The sequence below is a fragment of the Anarhichas minor genome, unplaced genomic scaffold, assembly GCF_050575085.1.
Source record: "Anarhichas minor isolate MPS153535 unplaced genomic scaffold, ASM5057508v1 ptg000007l, whole genome shotgun sequence".
Taxonomy (NCBI): domain Eukaryota; kingdom Metazoa; phylum Chordata; class Actinopteri; order Perciformes; family Anarhichadidae; genus Anarhichas; species Anarhichas minor.
In genome coordinates, this window is record NW_027466453.1 from 18245926 (window position 1) to 18267500 (window position 21575).

At 39.1% G+C, this 21575-nt stretch overlaps 3 protein-coding genes across 6 annotated transcripts in view; 1 reads left to right on the top strand and 2 right to left on the bottom strand.

The window, feature by feature from the left end:
* Window positions 1-4447: 4447 nt before the first annotated feature.
* mgrn1b (mahogunin, ring finger 1b) lies at window positions 4448-12588 on the bottom strand. 4 transcript variants are annotated; one of them, XR_012952914.1, is made up of 18 exons: window positions 12250-12588; window positions 10923-11041; window positions 10684-10772; window positions 10445-10591; window positions 9769-9886; window positions 9244-9310; window positions 9087-9130; window positions 8952-8999; window positions 8657-8725; window positions 8394-8553; window positions 8187-8296; window positions 7794-8008; window positions 7260-7371; window positions 7132-7177; window positions 6920-7024; window positions 6473-6518; window positions 6349-6393; window positions 4448-6199 (listed from the first exon to the last, which is right to left on the bottom strand). XR_012952914.1 is itself a non-coding variant. In XM_076086387.1 (17 exons), the coding sequence occupies exons 1-16, from the start codon at window positions 12335-12337 to the stop codon at window positions 6478-6480; spliced, it is 1578 nt and encodes a 525-aa protein (XP_075942502.1). In that variant the 5' UTR covers window positions 12338-12588; the 3' UTR covers window positions 4448-6199; window positions 6473-6477. The 4 variants fall into 4 exon arrangements, 2 of the variants coding, with proteins under 2 accessions (XP_075942502.1, XP_075942500.1); XR_012952913.1 differs by having other exon boundaries at window positions 6349-6518; XM_076086387.1 differs by lacking the exon at window positions 6349-6393.
* Window positions 12589-15168: 2580 nt separating this feature from the next.
* Window positions 15169-21287, top strand: cdip1 (cell death-inducing p53 target 1). Its single transcript, XM_076086388.1, has 6 exons — window positions 15169-15302; window positions 16041-16087; window positions 16458-16605; window positions 16856-17002; window positions 17311-17587; window positions 17764-21287. The coding sequence occupies exons 3-6, from the start codon at window positions 16530-16532 to the stop codon at window positions 17873-17875; spliced, it is 612 nt and encodes a 203-aa protein (XP_075942503.1). The 5' UTR covers window positions 15169-15302; window positions 16041-16087; window positions 16458-16529; the 3' UTR covers window positions 17876-21287.
* A 1-nt stretch (window position 21288) lies between these two features.
* Window positions 21289-21575, bottom strand: part of polr3k (polymerase (RNA) III (DNA directed) polypeptide K) — a 2031-nt gene continuing 1744 nt past the window's right edge. Inside the window, exon 3 of the mRNA XM_076086389.1 lies at window positions 21289-21575. This exon is cut by the window's right edge and continues 84 nt beyond it. Within this exon, the coding sequence (XP_075942504.1) occupies window positions 21532-21575 (44 nt within the window). The 3' untranslated portion in view covers window positions 21289-21531.

Below are 21575 nucleotides of genomic sequence, written 5' to 3' on the forward strand. Positions count from 1 at the left end.
AACAAAACCTTTCTAACAAACTCTGTTTGTCCTACAGCTCTGACTGTAATGTAACTCACTTCAGGCAAGCCGACCTTCGTGTCTCTCCAGCTCTCTCCTCTTCCTTCTCTCTGATCTCATACTGTAAAGTGGGCGCCTCAAAGTAGGATAGATTTCTATGCACGTGGCTCTAAATCCCCTGCTTTTAAATCACAGACATTATGTTCATGGGGTATTTCTTTTGTAACTTAACCTCAGCTAAAGATGTTGACATCAATCATTTGTTTGCTACATTTCCCACACATTAATTAAGATGTCTGTAGAATTTTCAGATATTGACTGTGTGATAAGGATCTTGTGTTACAATGAGATTTTATGCCAGATTGGATTGAACAGCAAAGGCAGATTAGTTATAACACTGTTATATATATATATATATATATCACCTTCATCAGGAAAAGAAAAGCTGTTGTTGAGATATGATGACAGATTAGGAGTAGTTTTTACTTAGCACATCTACTGTATATTGGCACATGCACTAACTGTAAATTCAGGTATGTGTTTTTCTGGGTGGGGCTGAGTGAGATGTTGTGAGACTGGATGTGGTGATACGCATGTTTTTTCGGAGATCAAGGGGCATGTGGGCTAATTTAACCATACTGAGTGAGGGTGGAGATTTGTGTGGATTGCTGTTGGGATGATTTCATGCCTCAAAGAGGTTTAGCACGAGCTAATTACATGAGAGAGCCCTTGCTTTGACTGGCGAGGTAAACCTGTTGAGACAGACTTGTTTGATTGTCAGCACACTACAGTAGACAAGTCCTTTGAATTCAGTATAAAGTAATGGTTTTATGGAAAGACGGTCCTGAAGCTCTATATCATTAAATCTCAGCTAAATATTTTATTTATTGTTTTTTATGGTTGTGCAAGTGTCTAATAGTTTAAAACAGCATTCTTGGTTGATTTCAATTTCAGAAAAGCTTCCCTTTCTCAAACAAATGCAAACAATGAAAGTAAACAGTTGATTGAAGTGGTCTAGCTTATTCTCTGCAGAAAAACAGGCTTCATGCCACAATAACCCGGTTTGAGGCTTAGCCCTAATATTGTTTAACGTAACCTTAGGAGATGAAACCAAAATAGAATTATTTTAAGGATTATTGTTTCAACCCACTGCTTCCTTTTGGCCTTCACTACAGTGCTGAATGGGAAATCTCCCACCGTCCCGCGTCATCTGGATAGCTGCCAATCACAAATGTGAAACCATCTCTGCCCATGAGATCATCAGATGTTAGAGGCAAGCATGTATACGGTTGTCCAGAGATTAAATCACCTTTTCTAAACTGCAACTCTGTCAATCTGTGTGGCCTGTGAGGGGAGGGGCAGTCTGAACTAATTCCTCACGGCCTCTTAAAACAGCCAGTTATATCCAAGTGAATGACACGGTTGAGTTTTCAGAATCCCAGAAACATGTTTCAGTTTTTCAGACAAGCTAATAAATTGAAAAGAGTTTAGGAAAGGAGACAGGACTTTGGCTCTCGCACTGAAAATGTTATATGTATACAGTATAGCCTCACCCACTGACCCTCTCTAGCATAAAGTGTGAGATACCATAATCTCATTTACGTATACACATACACTTGCACACACATTTCTTTCACTGTATTATGTTTTTACAAGCAAGCTTGAGGCCACAGTGTAACTTAAAACTCTTAAAATGTTACACTGGTGTACGTACACCTGTTGGTCCAGCTGAGCAGAGAGCAACAGTTAACCAATACTGCAGAAGAATGTTATGCTTGAAATCTGAAACACCTAGAACTCATCCTTAAAGGAACAGTCACAAAACAGCAGGTTATTGTAAGCATGCTTCAGCATTAGCTCAAAATAAACCATATGTAGTAGTTTCAAGACGAGACCTAAAGCTATACAATGGGAAAGACATTTTTTTAAATAAATAAATAGCGTTGATCTATGAATAACACTATCTACAGTAATTGAGTGAAAAATAACTTCAATTGAACAATAACTTTAATTTTCTCACTATATAAAAGTGGAATGGCCTGATACGGTCCTTAGCAAAACATTGAAATGAAACATCAATGAGTAGCAGTGGGCTGAAAGGCACTCCCAGGACATAGTATACTATGACTTTTTATGATACTTTTATGGCATACTATGTATTTTTCATTGCATTATTTTCATTTTTTTTATGACATACGATACTTTTGGGAAAAGTTCTATATTTACTTTAGTTATTTTTCTTCAAATTTGAATCTGTTACAATATCCAATGCCATGATGATTTGGTGAAACATTGTGTACATTAAACACCGTGTACATTACTTTGTCCTAAGTTTGAACCCGGGGCCCGAATGTAAAATCATAGGGTCATAGCTCAGAAGTTGCTTTGGGATTAATAATGCTTACTGTTAAATAATATTATTCACTTTATCCATGACCAGTCAAATTAATACTTTGGAAAACGTAATGAGGAGATGTAGATAAATGTGCCTGTCTGTTAAATGGATGGATTTTTACAAGGTAATTTAAAAGTATTGTCAAGGAGCACACTGTAAGGGAAGACTGGGGTATGCAAGATCCTATACAAATCCAAGCATATAAGATTATTCAACTTTCTTTTAACAAATAGCACAGACAGATTTTTAGTGAACTCAATAATCACCCTCCCTTGCATTCTGATAAGGACTACAATAGAGTCTAAATGAATGCTGTTATTAAGTGTATATTATGTGCATGTTCAGGGAAGATATTTATTCACACACATTAATACTACACAGATTCATCATTTTATATCTAAAACAAAATTCAAAATCAAAGCTATCCCAGCCGTCTGTTGACCTGTGTTTTGAGCTGTGTAAGGTGGAAACCTGGCACAGATGAGTCCTCTCTCAGGATAAGCAGCGCCCTCTACTGGGAAAGCACTAAGCAAAACTGTCCTGTGGGTTTTTGTCAAACTGCAGTTGAGCAAATAACACATGGACCATGGACTGCTGTAAAAAAAACATGAAACACGGATCTCAATTAATCTTCCACCTGAAAAGCCTTGGACACTTGTGAGTTTCTGATTAACATATGATTTCTGTTGGGTCTTGTCTGTCAAAAAAGTGTAACAAAGACATAACATGCTGTTTATGAAAGTATGGTTTTAATTCAATGGAACATTTAAGACACCCTAGAAAACTGGAACTAGAAAGCTGAGGGACAAAACAGCTAAACCAGCATTGTCAGCAAATGAATTAGAATGGACTCAAAGCCAAGTGGATGAATTCACATAAGCACACACTCATTTACAATCTTTGTCTCTAAACTGGCCAAAAATAGTAATCAAAAGTCCCGTTGAATCCCAATGAAATGTAATACGTCTAGCTGTCATTAAAGTGGACGTATTATGCAAAATACACAATTTTTCACTCTTAAACATAAATTTGTTTCCTCGGGGTGTCTGGAGACCCCCAAAGTGTCAGAAAAGTTATTTCCTGTAACCATGTATATAATGTCAAAGTATAGAACGCCATGAAAAAAATATGTTAAAATATGTTATATACTATAGTGATATAGTATACTATGTCATAAAAGGTCAGAAAGAATGTCACGCTATAGGGCATAAAGATCTCAAGAAAAAGTCATAATATAGCATCTCATAAAATTGTTTGCCATTCAATTTGCCATTAAAAGTCACAGTATAGTATATCATAAAGTCACTGAATGGTATGTCGTAGAAAAGTTATAGTATAGTATGCTAAAGAGTCATATGCACTAAAATGTCATAAAAAAGTCAAAGTAAAGTATGTCAAGAAAAAATCTTAGTATAGTTGACATTAATAGTCATATTAATACTATTAATTGAACTTATTGATGTGTGCCATCGAAAAGCTGTAGTAAAGTCTGTCAAAAATAGTCATAGAATAGTATGTCAAAAAAAGCCATGAAAAAGTAATTCTATAGCATGTCGTAAAAATTCATAAAAATTCATAGTATATAGCATGTCAAAAAAGGTCATCTTGAAGCATGTTAAAAATTTCAGAAAAAATCATAGCATGTCGTAAAATATCTAAAAGTCATAGTATAACATGTCGAAATATTTCAGAAAAAGTCATAGTATAGTATGTTGAAAAAAGTCATGAAAAAGTAATTTTATAGCATGTCAAAAAATGTATAAAAATACATAGTATAGCATGTCGAAAAAGTCGTAAAAAATACATAGAATAGAATGTCGAAAAAAGTCATAGTATAATATGTCAAAAAGTCACAAAGCATGTCATAGTATAATATTTTATATTGTGATAAGTGGTCCTCACGTACAGACAACCCCAAAACATAATGCAGCTACGGCTGTCACTTGCACGGAGGCATAAAATGAAATAGTAAAGTAAGTCGTAAAAATGTCATAAATACTGTCAGCACTAAATAAGTATTGGGATGAATCACAAAACCACTGATAGTTGAAGTGCTGAATATGTGTTCTTTATTGTCATACACATGCTGCTATACACACAAGGAAAACAGTATTGATTTTACAGAGAGCCACAAACCACCTGCTGTGGAGTTATCCTGGATACCAGGTCAATAGTGGTCAGAACAGGAACAGGAAGGCACAGTATCAAGTTGAAATGGCACAGAAGAAGAGGGGGGGGGGGGGGGGAAGACAACATAACCATGTTACTTAAAAGCAGTGAGAGGTTTAATCCACTACAAATTCACATGCAAATGTTAGCGCGATTATTAAAATGCCATGTTTGCACATATTGCATTGGATGTGGTCCTTCCAATCAAACATCCGCTTCAACTTAAGTACTAAGATTAAATGCATAATTAATAAATGACAACATAGTAAATGAACAGTTCAATTTCATATTGCAACAACTAGAACAAGATACATGTTTCCAGTAGCATGAAGTTTGCGATAGAAAACAAAAGGCTCTGTACATCAGCATCAAAATCCTGTCTACTGGATGAAAACTGTTTGATATTGTAGCATTTATATAAACACTAATGTCCAATGCAACAAGCAGGCAGCCATATCACTTCAAGGCACATAGATCTATATGCATGGCGCTACACGTAAAGGAGCATGTTATGTAAATGTGTCGCAGCCACACAAACACCAGACCCCCTTTTTTCCGCAGCTACATCACATAAGCAGACACCGGCATTGCCACAAAAAGACTGTACAGAGATGTACATCTACGACGAGCACGCTTACTGTGCAATAGTGAGTCAGCATACATGTAGCTGGAGCATCGATGCTTGTTGCAGCCTTTTGCTATCTTTGAGTTTAGCTGTTAGGATGTGAATCTGTAGCTCTTATTGATTATCCAAGTCATATATAATGTGCATGTTAACTGAATCTAATATGCAAGAATAGAATTTTGGAGGCGACTACACAGGATTCTAGTACAGTTATGATACATAGCTATCACATCATTGAAATAATAAACATGACATGTAGATGTTTAAGACGGTAGACAACGTAAACTCATCTCAACGTGAACTCTTGTTATAAGGAATGGATTATAAACGACTTTGTCGGAGTGCAAAATCACTTCAAATGAACACACGGATACACACGAAATATGTTTTCAAATTTCTGCTCATAACCCAAATCAGCCTTACTGTAAAAATAAGTTCTCAAGTCATTAATGTATTTCACTGATGAATACAATATCTAGACACAAACTGTATTTATAAATTCTTCTGAATTTAGAGTTAAGGAATCGATACAGTTGATTTAAAGTAAGTGTGCTTAAAACCACCACGACAGGTAGTGAAGTATTTCTGGAATCCACATAACAAGACCACAACTCTGGTCAAGACACACAACTGAACACCATCTGACAGTTAATGAAAGGGTTTTTGTTTTTAACATCAGTCATAGAGTAAGGTACCAAGAACATCTTCGCAGGAGTCAAATTTCTTTTCTCACGTCAGAGACATTTCGTCCTGGTGGACTTCCTTTCGGGGCTGTCGTTGGCTCTGATCAGTGAAGCAGAAGACTGGGTAGTGGGTCATAAGGAATAGAGGAACTGGATGATCTTTGTAACGCATTAATCTGTTCTGATGGATGCGAGGGAAGAGGATAGATCAGAGTCAGGGGTCGAGGTGCTCATCTTCCATATGAAGGCTGCTTGTGGGACACAGAAGCGGCTGGCTGGAGCAGTTTGTGCTCTGACTTTTCAGGCTTTCTGTTGACTCTGATGATCCTGAAGAGGGAGAAGCAATGAATAAGCAATATGGCTCAGAGTGAACTTTCCAGTCAGACTTCACATAAATAGAGACGCAAATATATATATAGAAACAGTGCTCATTCTTGATAAGATGGGCCTATCGCAAGAATTCCATATGATAATACCTGCTGGATCTTTTGTGTTTCTAGCTGGGATAGAGGTCAATGGATCTATTTATGGGGAAAAGGGATTCAGTGAGAGCAGTAGAGCTCATACAGAGAAGCAGAGCAGACAGGAAAGCCTACATACCACAGTTATTCCTCCATACCAATAGAGCAGGAATCAGGACCTAGAGCTGCCCAAAGTGAGGCGGTACGAAGGGACAAGACGGCAGGAAACAGATGAGGAGTGTTAGGAAACAGAGAGGCACAATAGCACACAGGTTAGATGCAAAGCACAGAGAATCACAGCCTGGAGTCTTGGCTTTAGGAAAAGAAACGTTAGAGAACTAGAAAGTTGTCAAAAATAAGCAAGAACCGGGCGATTTGTAGTTGATAATGCGATACATTTTAGGAACTGCAGTCGACGCTTGATCCAATTTGCTCTAAGCTGTCTGAAAGTACAGGTCTATACTGTATATGGCTTGATAGATAAATAGATTACATACTCGGTGCATATTGTGCTGTTTTCAGGGGCGTAAAGATTATTCTTGACAGTCGTATATTTCTTCTCTTTTCCTGGCAGAGAATTTCTCACCTGGCAGAGACAAGTCGCCCGCTGGGTCGCTCTCTGTTTTGGTCAAGCTGCTGTGTTCACTGCTGCAGTCCTGTAGGATGTCTCCTCCAGAATGCATCCTGTCCTCTGGATCACCCAAGAGAGGATACATGAATCTAACCCTCAAAGCCAACAAATCTTTACCAGTGCCACATACAATCATTGTTCACTGACTGGCAAACGACAAAACTCACCATCATCTGGAGACAGAGATTCTGCCACATCCTCTGTGGCTGTGGCCTAAAAGAAGAAGGGAACATGACTGGTTAAAGCTTTTGTTTGTAGCAGAGTTTAAATGTCAGTTTATGCAATGGCGGCTTACGTCAGTGGGGGCGGGGCTGCTGGACAGCAGTGTGTGTGGCTGAGCATCAGACACCTCAGACAGCTTCTCTTCATCTTCCTCCTGGATGGGAGAGGATGGAGATCTGAGGGTGCTGGAGAGGACGACAAGACAAACAAATAATGAATACATACAAATATAAGTAGAACAGGTCATTTGATCAAATGGACAGATTTCACTCTATTTACACCTTAAACACAAGATAATGTCCTCTAGATGTGGTAGTATTTAGATATACTTTAAAAGTTTGAGCAGGTAGTAGCTGCATTCCACAATTATGTCATGACTAAACCCATATGGAAGACAATCTGCAGCAGCCACAGTAATTCACCAATGTGGAAAATAACTGAACACCACGTCAATGTATTAAAGGGTCACCGTGTCAATGGGAGTCCAATGTAAAGTGATGTTTGCTATTAATGTTACAGATACAAACATATTCATAGCATGTCATTTCCTGTCCAAACCCGATTTCTTACAGCGATGTTTTTGAGTGCATGTACGGGTAAACTATACCTGTCAGGTGACTTGCTGACTTTGCCTTTCTGCAGACTTCCATCACTCAAATGTTCCGGGGAGCTCAGCTGCCTGCTTTCGCCGCCCGGACCCCCTGAGAAGTTAATGTCATCATAGAGAGGGGCAGACGGGATGGCAGGAGACACTGACTGCTGACCATTCAGAGCCTCTAACAGGGAGATCGGTTCAAAGCCGGGAGGAACAGAGTCTGTGCCCTGCAGAGGGACATAGACGAGGATCAGACGTCAGTCTGTGGTTAGTAGTTCCTGAAATAGTTGCTGGTTGACATCATTTACAAAGTTGCAGAGGCAAAATGATAAACGATAAAGATCTAGATTTTGTATCGTCTTAGCCAATGTTATCTGATTAAACACAAATGTACACGAGACTTACCGAGTGCTCGTCATGGTCCATAGTCTGAGCCAGAACAGGGCTGAAGGACACCGGGGAAAGAGCACCAGGCTTTTTCCTCACAGCTCTGATCTGCAGCAAGGCTCTGAAGGCTGGTAAGACAAATCAAACACAATAATAATGTAAATACTCTCATGACTACTCCTAAAATAGCATCAATTGAGCACCTTAAAGAGCAGAACTTCTTACGCAGCCTGCAGATGGGACAGTTGTTGGCCTGGTAACGCAGAGTGTCTGCGCAGGAGTTGCAGAGACACAGATGTCTGCAGGGCAGGATGAGTGTATCTCGCAGGTCAGACAGACAGACAACACACTCGTTGCTGTTGTCACTGTTTTCATCATCGGAGGGCTGGAAAAAGACAACAAAATGAAATCAAAATTAACACAAATAAAACATTGAATAACTTTCACAGCCTTGTGATTCATGAATATGGTAAAACTTTCACTGAAACCTTGGTTTCTTGGTTGTTTTTGTTCTCAATCCCATAGATCTCCTGTAAGAGGTAGCTCACACGGTCCACCTGAAAAGAGACACAAAGACATGTATGGTGAAAAAAGAGAGAAACACCCAAAGTGGAAAACAATGCACCAGTGTAATATTGTATAACCGTGTTATAAAGGCCTGTGCTTATTGGTTTAATACATTGTAAACTCCACAAGGATGTGTCGTAGCCAGCCAGTGGGGAAAAGGACTGAGCTACGGGGTCCACTCTATAATCACTCAAATAAGGACGTTCATAAACCTACAATCTGCTTCTGCTTCAGAGGCTTGACGGAGAAACTGCCATCAACGTGCTGGAGATGAAAAAACAAACATGTTTCAGCTAAAAACTTGTTTCATTCAAATTTAAAAGGATTCATTTTAATTAGATGTATACGTACTCTTTCAAAGGCTGCCAAAAGCACGTGAGCATGTCCGAGGCAATCTTTAAAAGAACACACAGTATGTTGGTTAATACAAATGTTTGTGTCCGATGTATTTAAGAAACATCGTTGGAGTGATCTCCTTCCTGACTGTCATGCAGCTCTCGTGACCCACCGTCCCCTTCATCCACCACAGCTTGGATTACCAAAGGAAACACACCGCGGTCGAGGTCAAAGTTCAGCTTTAACAGAGAAGAGACAGATTGAATTATTCAGTGAGGCACGGGGACATAAACCAACACACGTGGAGACAAATTGATTTTGTGATGTGTGATCTGGTAACAATCTGCTGCAGATTCTTCTCTTCACTTAATGTTTAAGTATTAAAAATATAAATGGGCAGACGGAGCTCTTGGTGCTAGAACGTGGAGAACTGTATGTACTCTACAAATGTGTTGAGTAACAAAGACCTGTTATTTAAACTCATTCACAGATATTACCCCATATATTATTTATCTTTAAATGTCGTATTAATATTTAAGACAAATGCTCTTTCTGTAATTATATTTCGGTCATGAAACAAAATTTGTTTGTAAAAATGTAATTGTAAACGTTTTTCCTTGAAGACTTATAATTGTAAAACTGTATTGTTCATAGAAAAGTGTAAAAAGTTATTAAAGATATATATCTATATACTTACATCTTCCTCTTTCCACTCGGTGAAATCTATTTTGAAAGACGGCATGGAGAACTGTTGGCTCACCCCTCGCTTGTAGTGCACAGTTTCAGAGACCAGCGACGGACTCTTTGGGCTGTATCTGCACACAGTACGTTTCAGAGAGAGATCGTCAATGTGCAGCAGGACGAAGAAATCCTGGACTCTGTTTTTCTAACTGGGCAGTTTCATTCAGACAATTGTCTTTAAGGAAATCATCTTTAAGTACTCGGTACACTAGTGTCCCCAGACAAGATGAAAATAAAGAACACTGAAGAGCATAGCACGACAGTAACAATATCTGATGCAGTCCCGTAAGAAAGGCCTCATCTTTCTGTCTCCTCTCATCATAACACGATAACTTCAGAGCAAAATGTTACTCTCATCTTCTTCTAAGTCTCCTTAGCAGTATCCATGGTGACTGGAGGTTGCTAATAACCCACTGTATCTATTGTAGTCTGTGTGTTCTCAGGCTTGAGTCTCACTATCCATAAAACAGAGTTTAAAAGTCTCTGGCACAAGGTTTTCCACTAGTACAATGCTGCTTTGTTCCAGTCTGAACAATGGATCCTCTCAAAGGCTGAGAGATGTGGCCCATGTTTGTGCTCCCAATAGTTAAAGCTTCATCTGACTCTGTCCCATGAAAAGATGAAGCTCTTACACTGCCATCCCGTTGGAGAACTCCTCGAATGCTTGGCAGTAGAGGGTGATGGCCACCCGAGCATCAGCATCGAAAGTGAACTCCACACCGTACCGAACCTTTGGTTTCGCACCTTCCTCCACCGGGGTGTCGGAGTCATCTTTATACCTAGAATCACACGGTTTCACACTTTAGGTAACAATGGAAGTTATTTTCCTTTAAACAGTTGTTTACCTTTACACTGCGTCTGTTATCTTTACCTGATCAAACGCAGAGAGTCCTTTCTAATGTTGACCAGACTCCTCAGGGTTTTCACGGGCTCATGGGGTGCAGGCGTCACATATGGAAACTATTGACATAATGAGAGCAACATGGATGATGACATTTGATTTGTAATTATCAACATGGTCTGACATAAAATGTAGAACTACATCATAGTAGTTTTAAAGCTGTTCTCAGATGATTAACACAACTGGATTGAAGAAACATCTGTTTTTACCTGCACTGGCCTATTTCCAAGAAAATTCAGGTCCATGTTTTCTCCAAAGAGGTATCCCTCTGGATGCGGCGTGTCAAACTTCTCTCCTCCCATAAAGAAGTGGCTCGCAAAATAATTCCCTGAAGACAAGAGGAAATTAACATGAATAATAAAGATGCTGCAAGCAACATCATATGGTGACACTGATCATGTTCTTACATTTCTTTATAAAAAGGGACCTCTCTGTCTGTGTCAGTGTAATCAACATCTCAATTAACATACAGTTACTTCAAATGATCTGCCTGTAAAAAGTAAAATGGTTTAGCTGTACAAATTGTTGGCTGAAGTGTAATACGACGCTTTGGAGCAACACGTTCGAGCTCATGGTTAATAATGCAGTCATTTCAGAGGCACGAGGACAGGAGACGTGAACCCCCAAACAATGTCAGACTGGTAATGATAACTTGTGTTTTCAGGTTCTCTTCTTTGTTATGTTTTTGCGTCTAACGTAGGCATATAATTCATATGAGAAAAACTAATATAAAGTCACACAACACCATGCCATTAATTATCTCTACCTGTTGTAGCATGAATGTGATCATTCATATTTCTATATCTCAAAAAGATTGTTTTGAGGTGTAAACCTTCTTAGATTAAAAAAGAAAAAGAATGTGGTGTGTGTACTGAGATGCAGGAGATTATATGACCAATTGACAGTACAATGTGTGGTATTTTTATGGGTTTAAACTAAGTAGAATCTCTTCTGTGTTTTTACTGTTTGACAATATCTTAAGTACATTGTAATAAACACGTGAGACTAAGACATACATATATTAGACACCTTTGAAATAGCACACTAACAAGAGACAGAGCCTTAAAGGTCGTGTATGGAAGCTGAACATCATTTGTTGACATGGGTGTCATGTCTCTGGCTGTCAGCGTCACTTGTTCCTCAGCTCTTGTAGCTTCAATTCAGTGTGGATGAAACACTTTGACGAAGTCTGTACATTAAGTTTGAGTGTGAGGGATACAAAGCTTCGTGTGTTATTATCACGATGTCGTAATAACAATAAACCAACTTGCAATACTCTGACAGTCCAGTAGCACGACCCTGCAGACAACAGAAGATGAATAACGCGTGATCCAGACAGTCACCTTTCTACACGCTCACGATCTAACTGTGAATACTAGCGGATGATAATCAACAGACAATAATCAATCATTAACGTTAGAGCCTAGCTAGCTAACGTTAGTGTGCTCAGTGCCTCCGTGTTTATTTTCGCTAAAGAAGATACGTGATAGTGGGAATAATCTGGATTCAACCGAATCCAGATGACCGAATACTTACCCGATTTCGGAGGAAATCGATAGGCCGAGTTTGCCTGGATATCGATATCCTCAACACCAGCGATTCTGCGACTCAGGATGGACCCCATCGTTCTGTGTTGATGTTAGCTAGCTAGCAGCTCGGCAGCTAACAGCGCGTTACTGCTCCGATTACTGCTTTCTTTAAACGGACACTAAGGTCAACAAAAACATATATATATATAATCGACAATATGTAAACGCTTTCGTTTACATGTTACACGTTCAGTGTGATCAGTGGCTATGCTGCGGATGCTAATGCTAATGCTAACAGGAAACAAATTGAGACGATTGAGACGTTCTGTTGTTTATCCAGAGCTGAGCTACTGGTACAACGAGCGAATCTGATTGGCTGTCTCCGAGCGGTCCAGAAACGTAGGGCGTTCGCTTTTAGTATTGGGACCGCCCGGCGGGGAGGAGGTCAGGAGGGGAAGGGGTCAGGGCAAGTGCGTCGATCGTTTGTTATAAACCTATAGGGACAAAGTAGATGAAATAAAAATAAAAGTAGAGCAAAATCAAAACAACTGTCAGCTTTTTCAATTATTTTTTTATACAAAGCCCAAAATGTCGGCACATAACACATGAAATAAAATATAATGTGCACAATAGATTGAAAATAAGTAAATAAATGTGTATATGGTGCTCCAAAAATACATACATAAATTAATTGACACAGCTATTATTTTGAGTTATCGATGAGCATATCGTCATTTTAGTACCACTGTCAGTATCTGACATATATAGTGTTTGTCAATATGTAATGTAGTGCAGTTCCTCATTGTGTTTCCTGGAGTGCAGTGTATTCTCGTATTGAGTTGGGCTGTACTGAGATGCTGGAGAACTATCCTCAGTATCAAGTGGGTACAGGTAAGTCTTTACTGTCCTGGAGGTGTGCCGTCAGCCGTACAGTTTTTCATGTTGACTCCCTTTTCGGAGACATCAGTGCCTGACTGTTCCATTGTTTTGACAACACCATGTGGCCTACAGACATGGACTAACTGTGAGTGACTCATACAAAAATAAAAAAATGTCACCATAAATATCTATGCCATTTCCACTAAAGGGTGGCAATGTAGTTACTACTAGCTAGAGAACGATAAAAATGATAATTTCGTGATATTGTTATGTTTCTTTGTTTTATCTTGGTCACATTAATTTGAAAGTATAGACCGGAAGTATACACCTTGTTTTATATCTGCATCGACTCTAACTTTATTAATTAGTATTGTAGTTACCCACTGTGTCCACTAGAGGGCATATAACCCTACAATTCTAAAGAAACTTTGGCCAAACTGTTGGTATAGATACAATCGTTATTAATATATACTGCCCTCTAGTGGCCACAAGGAGGAACTTCGTTACACTAAATTAATCAAGACAGCATCAAAGCAGACGTTGTAAACTTCCGGTAAGAACTTTGAAAATAAAGTAACCAAACTAAAAAAAAATTAAAATAATAATACAATTAATAATGATCATATAAATAGTATAATGTATAATATATGTTGCATATCAATACATAAAAACAATTATTCTTTTTCGAGATTGATGTTACTGTAAAATAATATGATGGTTTGGAAATCCCCATACAGTCCTTCATGTCGGCTCCCTCATTCCGGTGGACTACACTACCAACGTTCATGCTGCATCACTTCACCAGACTCTAGACACAACATTTTAACATCAGTGTTTACATCTGCCATTATTTTGAAAACACCGTGTGGCCCGTGTTGTTACAGACGTGGAATGCTAACTGTGAGAGACACGTACAAAATTATGAATATCAGTATAAATATCTGTGGCATTTCCACTGAAGGATGTGGAGATGTAGTTCCTACTCGCTGTGATCACTGGATAACAATGAAATCGATAATTTCATGATATTTTTTGTTTATTTTCGTTTTATTTTGGTCACATTGATTTGAAAGTATAGACCGGAAGTATTTTCATCGTTTTGTCTGTATTGACACTAGCTTGATTAGGTTTGTTAGTATTGTAGTTACCTTCTGTGTCCACTAGAGGGCAGATAACCCTATGATTTTAAAGAGACTTTGGCCAACTGTCTTCTCCATTAGACTCCACATGAGAAAACTGTTATTAAACAGTTTTATTAAGACATCAATACTGATGCTAATGTTGTTATTTATAATAATTACATTAATAATTTGTCTTACAGCTTGATTTAATGCTTACACCGATTTAGTTATTGAATATAGTGCTGCAGTTTCCTCACAGCAAATTATTATCGAGACAAATCTATGAATACAAACTACTGTTACTATTTATTATAGCACACGAATAATGAGTTTTACATATTGATATAAATAACAATTTTACTTTTATTAACACTATACAGTCTATAGTTAAAATTTAATGTAATGCAATTCCTCGCTGTGACCACCTGGAAACTTAATCGTTAGCTACTAAACAGTAATATTGCAATTATCTTTTGTATCAATACGTACAATACATTATTATTATTGATATATATTTGTACAACTCATTATTTGTTGATTATTACCGGATTAAGCAGATCATACCTAGATTAACTCATTTTAACCAGTCTGCCTGCTACAGACGTTGAAGCTAGAGTCAATTCAGACACGATAGCATACTAACATTTCCGGTGAGCTCTTTCAAAAATAAATAGGATTATGTTTTTGTATTTTTGTTGTTTTTGTGTATCGCACATGTTTACTTGATACGGTAATATGTATGCAAACGGTAGGTAACGTTTCAACAGATCAATTTATCAAAAGCACTTACTGTCCTAGCTTTTTACTGTTTGTAATTTACAATCTTAGTCTTTCTTATTGGAGTATACATACTTATACTACACATTTCTCACTTGTCATCTTGTGTTTTGTGTGTTCTTCTTGTTTTAAATACCCTGCCTGTTTGAAACATAATCAATAATGACGCGGGGTGTAAATCCGTGTGAACGGATGTTGACTCTCATCAGGAGACAAGCTGCTAACGTCAAAGTACTTCAGTTAACGTGACACCGCCGTCGGGAAGCATCTCTCTCACAACCAGGTAATGTGTCTTTCAGCTGCAGCATCACAGACTCGGTGTTTTACAACACTAAAGACGGTTTAGAGTCGTTTCAGCGACGTGTTTCAGGCTTTATATCTCCAGTCTGTTGTTCCTAGAATGGCGACGTTAGCTAGCGTAACGACAGCTAGCAAAACATGCTTTGATTTGAAAAAAAAACATTTTCTTCCAGGTTAGATTAACGTTAACCATCTGAAAACACACACACACTCGCTGTCAGTCGTTTCTCAACACATTCAGCTTCACGTTATTCTCAGCCAGGTGAGATAAATACCCTGCGACCTGGCAATTAGCCAACACTTAACACCGCCATTATTTAACGTAACGGTACTCTAGATGCGCTCCTCGATCCGCATTAACACCAGTGCTGGTTAGTGCTGGCCTCCATTACGCAACTCAGTTATTCATGGAGAGTTGTGCAAGTAGCGTTGAGCTGGATTATCTGGTGGAAGGATTACACGAAACACCAGCTAGCTAGTTTAGCTGGGAAGCGTTAGCATCAATGCAGGAGAAATGCCTCCAAATAACAAGGTTGATTGTTGTTGTTGTACATAAAGTCATTGCGACGGTGTTTCTCTTTAGTTTTTAAGTCTCTGTTTGGTGTCACTCAGCTGGTTTTATTTACATGAGTTCAGTGGTTCTGTAGCCTGAAGTGACATTATTAATATTATTGTAATTTACCTTATTAAAGTAGATTTAACATGTTTCTTCATATTACAGGTAGTGGCCAGATTCTTCCGGCGGAATCTCTCTTTTCCCAGTTGCAGGTAAATATTTTTCCCCCTTAAAGACATTTATTAGTGAACATGTTGACAGAGCCTCGACCTGTTTACTTTGAAAAAGACATTTTCTTTCACAAACATTTTTTAAGCCACACGACTCAGTCAGTCTCTAGTTTGCTGAGTTCAAACTTCCCCACAGCGGTCTACAGTCACGTCATCATAGTCAAATGATTTGATTACTCATTGATATCACGTAGTCAGGAAACAAAGTTTCTTAAAACCTACGCTGTTCCTCTCAAACCTACGTCTCGTGTGCAGAACTACTTCCTCTGACTGTTGCTGGAATATTTTATGACTTGAGAGAAGTCCGAGCCGCGGGACTCAACCTGTGAATGTGTGTTTGTTTTCCTCACAGGATAAAAGTCCAGAGGAGTTTTGCTGGTAGCTCCGCGTCCGACCCCTTCCCCTTTACAGACATCCGGCCAGTATGTCCAGTGATCCTCCTCCTCCGTACCCTGGAGGTCCCAGTGCCCCGCTCATCGAGGAGAAGAATGGACAACCTGGTAATGCAACTAAACATGCAGGATTTTGGACACTGACCGTTACATTTTTTTACTATATTTTCATCATCATTGTGTTTGAGAAATAGTCCCTGTGTTTGTTGAGAAGTGCACCTCTGATTAACCAACCTAGAAAACTCTCCCGAAGAGGAAACACGTTTTGAGCAAACTGATAATCAAGCAGGGCCAGCTGTGAGGTGGTTAGAGTATGATTTCTGTTTGCATGACTCAAACCTGTGTTTTATTTCTTCAGTAACAGGTCCTGTAAGAAGTGCTCCTGTAGAGGGACAGCCGTTGCCTCCAGACTACGGTCCTCCACCCTATGAGGCCACACACCCAGGCTTCCTCCCTCCACATGTCCCTGGAGAGATGCCCATGCCAATGCCTCCACTACAACCAGGTGCTGCAGACAGTCTGCAAATATGAATAAACACATAAAGTCTAAAAATAAGCTGACAAACACACTGTCATAACATATTTTCAGAAACTACTACAGTTGGATGCTAATTCTCAGTGGGTTTGACAGTATTGGTGATGCTTGAACATCTTTCATTGAATTCCTTGTTAATAACTCTTATCCTGCTGGTACAGCCCCATCACTGTGAGCCACTCGCCTTAATTCAGATTCCTAACTATCATTATACATGACGAGTTGATCCGTGTCTAACCTCATATAGATTATATTAAGTGTCATTTACCTCTGTGCAGGTGGCCCCTACCCACATCCGCCCGGTCACTTTCCTCACCCGATGCCGGGACAGATGGGCCCTGGTCCCAGTCAGTTTGTCCACATGGGGGGTCACACAGCGACCGTCCTGGCTCCTCCAGGAGCAGCCACCACTGTGACCGTACTGCAGGGGGAGATGTTCCAGACCTCACCAGTGCAGACTGTGTGTCCGCACTGTCAGCAGGCAATCGTCACCCGCATCTCCCACGATGTTGGCCTCATGAACTCACTCTTCTGCCTCTTCTGCTTCTTCGTAGGGTAAGTGGCACACTGATGAAGGTGACCCAACAGGGGTTTGTGACGGGCTTTGTTGGCCCTGCACCAGCTACATAAAGAAAACCCGGAGAAGCTCGGATCACAACACGCAGCAGAGATGACGTGACTTCTCTCTGCTCCATCACAGCGTTACATGATGTTGTGTTCCTCACTTTCAGGTGTGATCTTGGCTGCTGCTTGATTCCCTGTCTGATTGATGACCTCAAGGATGTGACGCACTCCTGCCCGTACTGTAAGGGCTACATTTACACATACAAGCGTATATGCTAACCACCGACAGCTGTATGCTAGAGACATGTACATGCACACACGTAAACTCACAGCTCCTCCTGCTGGTAGTGACAGCCCCCCCCCCCCCCCCCATTTTGCAAAGTGTTGTGTAGCTTTCTTAAATAGTGCAGTTTTCTCATTAGTTCACATAATATTTACTGTATATATCTTTCAGCAGAATTCTTTCATGTATAAACATTAATTTGAAGTGTACAGAAGCTGTAGAGCACTAACACACACACACAGAGACGGATAGGCAGCAGGTCCGTGGTGCATCTCATCCTGTAAGGAATCCTGGAGAAAAGGCATGTGAAGGTACGCATGTTGGCGGGTAAAAACATCCGGATGGACAGGAAGGAAACGAAAGCTGTGAAAATGGTCATTATTTATTTCGATTCATCTGTGAATCTCGCTGGAAAGCGTAATGAGGTCGAACATGCTGCGTTAGCCTCATCGTTTGTTTTCTTAATTATTTAAAATATTTTATCGACTATTTTAACAAGTTAATATTGAGAACTGTGAACATTTCTGTCCATGTCTGATCAGTTTCTTCTAACAGACCTAGTTTTCCTTTTATTATTATTATTATTATTATTATTATTATTATCCCTTTTTGAATGTGAGCAAACTAACGAACCATTTCAGCTGTATTAAACTGATGTATTTGCTTGTTTGGGAATGACCAAGATTGATGTTTCTTGCTATATTTATTAATCTTCTGGGCTTCAGTCACAAAATGTTCAGTGATTTACGGTTACGTCCCTCTGTCCATGATGTACTTCATTTTGATAATAAAGCCAAGATTTGCACTTTAAGTTGGAATTTAATTTCCCCCGCTGATACATTCATATTACCCATCAACCCCTGCTGTCATTAGTCTTTGAGGACTTGCATCGTCGTCTCATGAGTAAAAGCAGTGCATCATAGTAGACTTAAAGTAGAGCCGACAGAGTTTCACTGTCACTGATAGAGACGCACCGACAATTTAGCAATCACATGTCCTCTCTATTAAAAAAAAAAAAGTGGCAGCAAACACGTTACAGTGGCGGCACCATCATTATCACAGAGCATTGTTCAGCCTGTAACCCTCCTAATGTGGCATAAGCCCTTTAAGATTACCCGCATTGCTAAGATGCATGTTAGAGAATACCGATGTCTTTTGACCAATACTAAATAGAGACCTCTGCTAGGAGTCAGCTTCACAATACATGATTGTATCCGACATTGTGATTCCATTGAGATACTAACAATGAGACAACCATTGTCTGCCCACCACAGCATGCCCAATCTGCGGTTCACAAAGTGCAGTTTGTCTGCATGAGCCACACATCGAAACAAATGATTCTCACCGGCTAGTTTCTTGACTCTATGCATTTGAGTTATTTTCTTCTTCAGGATAGATAAACTGTGCAAGGAAGTACGTTTTGAGTTGAAGGATTGCATCAAACTTTTAATACAAAGTACTGTATGCCATTGTTGTGGGTCTGTGCAAGAAGTGTAATTATTTTGCTGTTGTATAATGAACAATGTCAGTTTAGGGGTATTTCATAATCTCACTGGTCTACTTGTGCTACTGTGTTCTGCTACGTGTTCATTGTTTGATAGCCGATGCTGCCTCTACGTGGTTAATGCTCGGCCTGTGTTACTGTCGCATTGAATGAACGCGTGCAATGCAATTCAGCACCAAAACGTCAGCTTGTTCCATTTTACAACTTTAATAATGAAAATTGAGTAAAGGGAGTCAGAAACAGAGACGACTCACCTTCAAAATAAAAGTATATATGAAGTCATGTTTCTGCCTCTTTCCCACAGATTGTGAATAAATTGCCAATTGGCACAACCACTGGAATTGTCTGTATGGAAATATCTTATCAATTTATTTAATTAATTATGTGGGTGAATGTTACAGGCTATAGTGCTGAGACGTGAATATGTTCCCTGATGACGTCACGACAATAACGGCACTAAGCTGCCCAATGTGAAATCATTCATTTATTTACTGTTGTATTTTACCTATTCTACATGAAACTAAATTAATTGACAAATAACAATTGTTTTGCTGGATTATCCTCTTTGGCATAAGACAAGTGGATTTGTGTAGTCAACACAGCAGTGCTACTCTTTAATAGCATACAGCAGTCTCCAACAGGGTGCACGTGTTTCTGCTCACAACACTGGTCTGTATGACAATGCTTATTAACAATAGTAATAAAACACATTTTCACTTCTCAAATTGCTTTACTTTTAAATCAGACTATTTCAGACTCATTTGTCGTCTAGGAGCTGATTGGCTGGCCTGGCATCTGTTAGCGTGATGCCAACGTGCAGCAGACACGCGCAGAAAACCTCTAATCTGTTAAAAGTAAAGCAATTTGAAGAGTGACGGTATGTTTTATATGTTATTACTATTAAATATTGTAATACAGGCCCGTGTTGTGAGCAGATACACGTGCACCCTGTTAGAGATGGTCCACAGTCACGTTATTTAAGTGCGGGCTGAGTGAGCTGTTTGAAAGTGAGTTTTATGTGGTGGAATATAATAATGAAGCACTTTATACACAGCCCAGAGGATAATCCTGCAGAAGGATTTTTATTTATTCATTTATTTTATGTAGAATAGTTAAAAGTGCAAACGGTAAATAAACGTGAAGGATTTTACATGGGATAGCTTAGTGGCGTTACTGTCACAACAGAGGCAGCATTAAAGTCAAAGTTCAAGTTTAATCAACTCTTTTTTGAGTCGGACTCATGAAGTCTCAACACCACAGCCTGAAACATTCATTAAGATCGATGACATAATGAATCATTACAATCAAATGATTCAGTGTTTGCGACCAGTGGCAGTTTATTCACATTCAATTGTGGGAAAGTGGCAGAAATATGACTAACCATTATATATTGTGTAGAATATTTTATTTTTTTGTTTCTTTAATTTTGCTTTCCATGAATTGATCGCTGGAGCAAGTTTGAAAACGCACAACCTTTACTTTGAAGGTGATATGTCTCCGTTTCTGACTCGACTTCCTTTACTCAATTTTCATTATTAAAGTTGAAACAAGCTGAAGTTTTGGTGCTGAATTGCACGCGTTCTTTCAATGCGACAGTAACACAGGCCGAGCATTAACCACGTAGAGGCAGCATCGGCTATCAAACAACGAACACGTAGCAGAAACATTTGCATGAGTAGACCAATGAGGTTATGAAATACCCCTAAACTGACATTGTTATACTGTATTACAACAATACGACAACAATGAACAATGGAAAATGAATTATACTCCGTGCACGGACCGTTGTGGATAATGCTGGTCTGCATTGCTCTCTAAATGTCTGATATGTATAACTATGCGAGTCAACATTTGTTTGACCGTTGTACACAGGTATTATTTTATCAATAAAAATCAGAACATGACTTTTCCTTGAAACTCAATTTAATATTTTTTTGTGAAAATGAACTGTGCAAGTATGATCTGAAAACACAAAAAGAAAAAGTTTCTTCAGCTGGGCCGGTGCACAGAAACTGCACATCATCAGAAGAAGAGTTTCCATGAAGCCTGTTGGCATTAAATATAGGCTCAAAAAAGGGACAAGGTATACGAAAAGTATCTTTGCCACTTAAGCATTAAATACATTAAGATTTTCAAAGTGCAACGGTTTCAGTCTCTCCATCTGTGTCCACACTGGGCTTTGCAGCATTTGT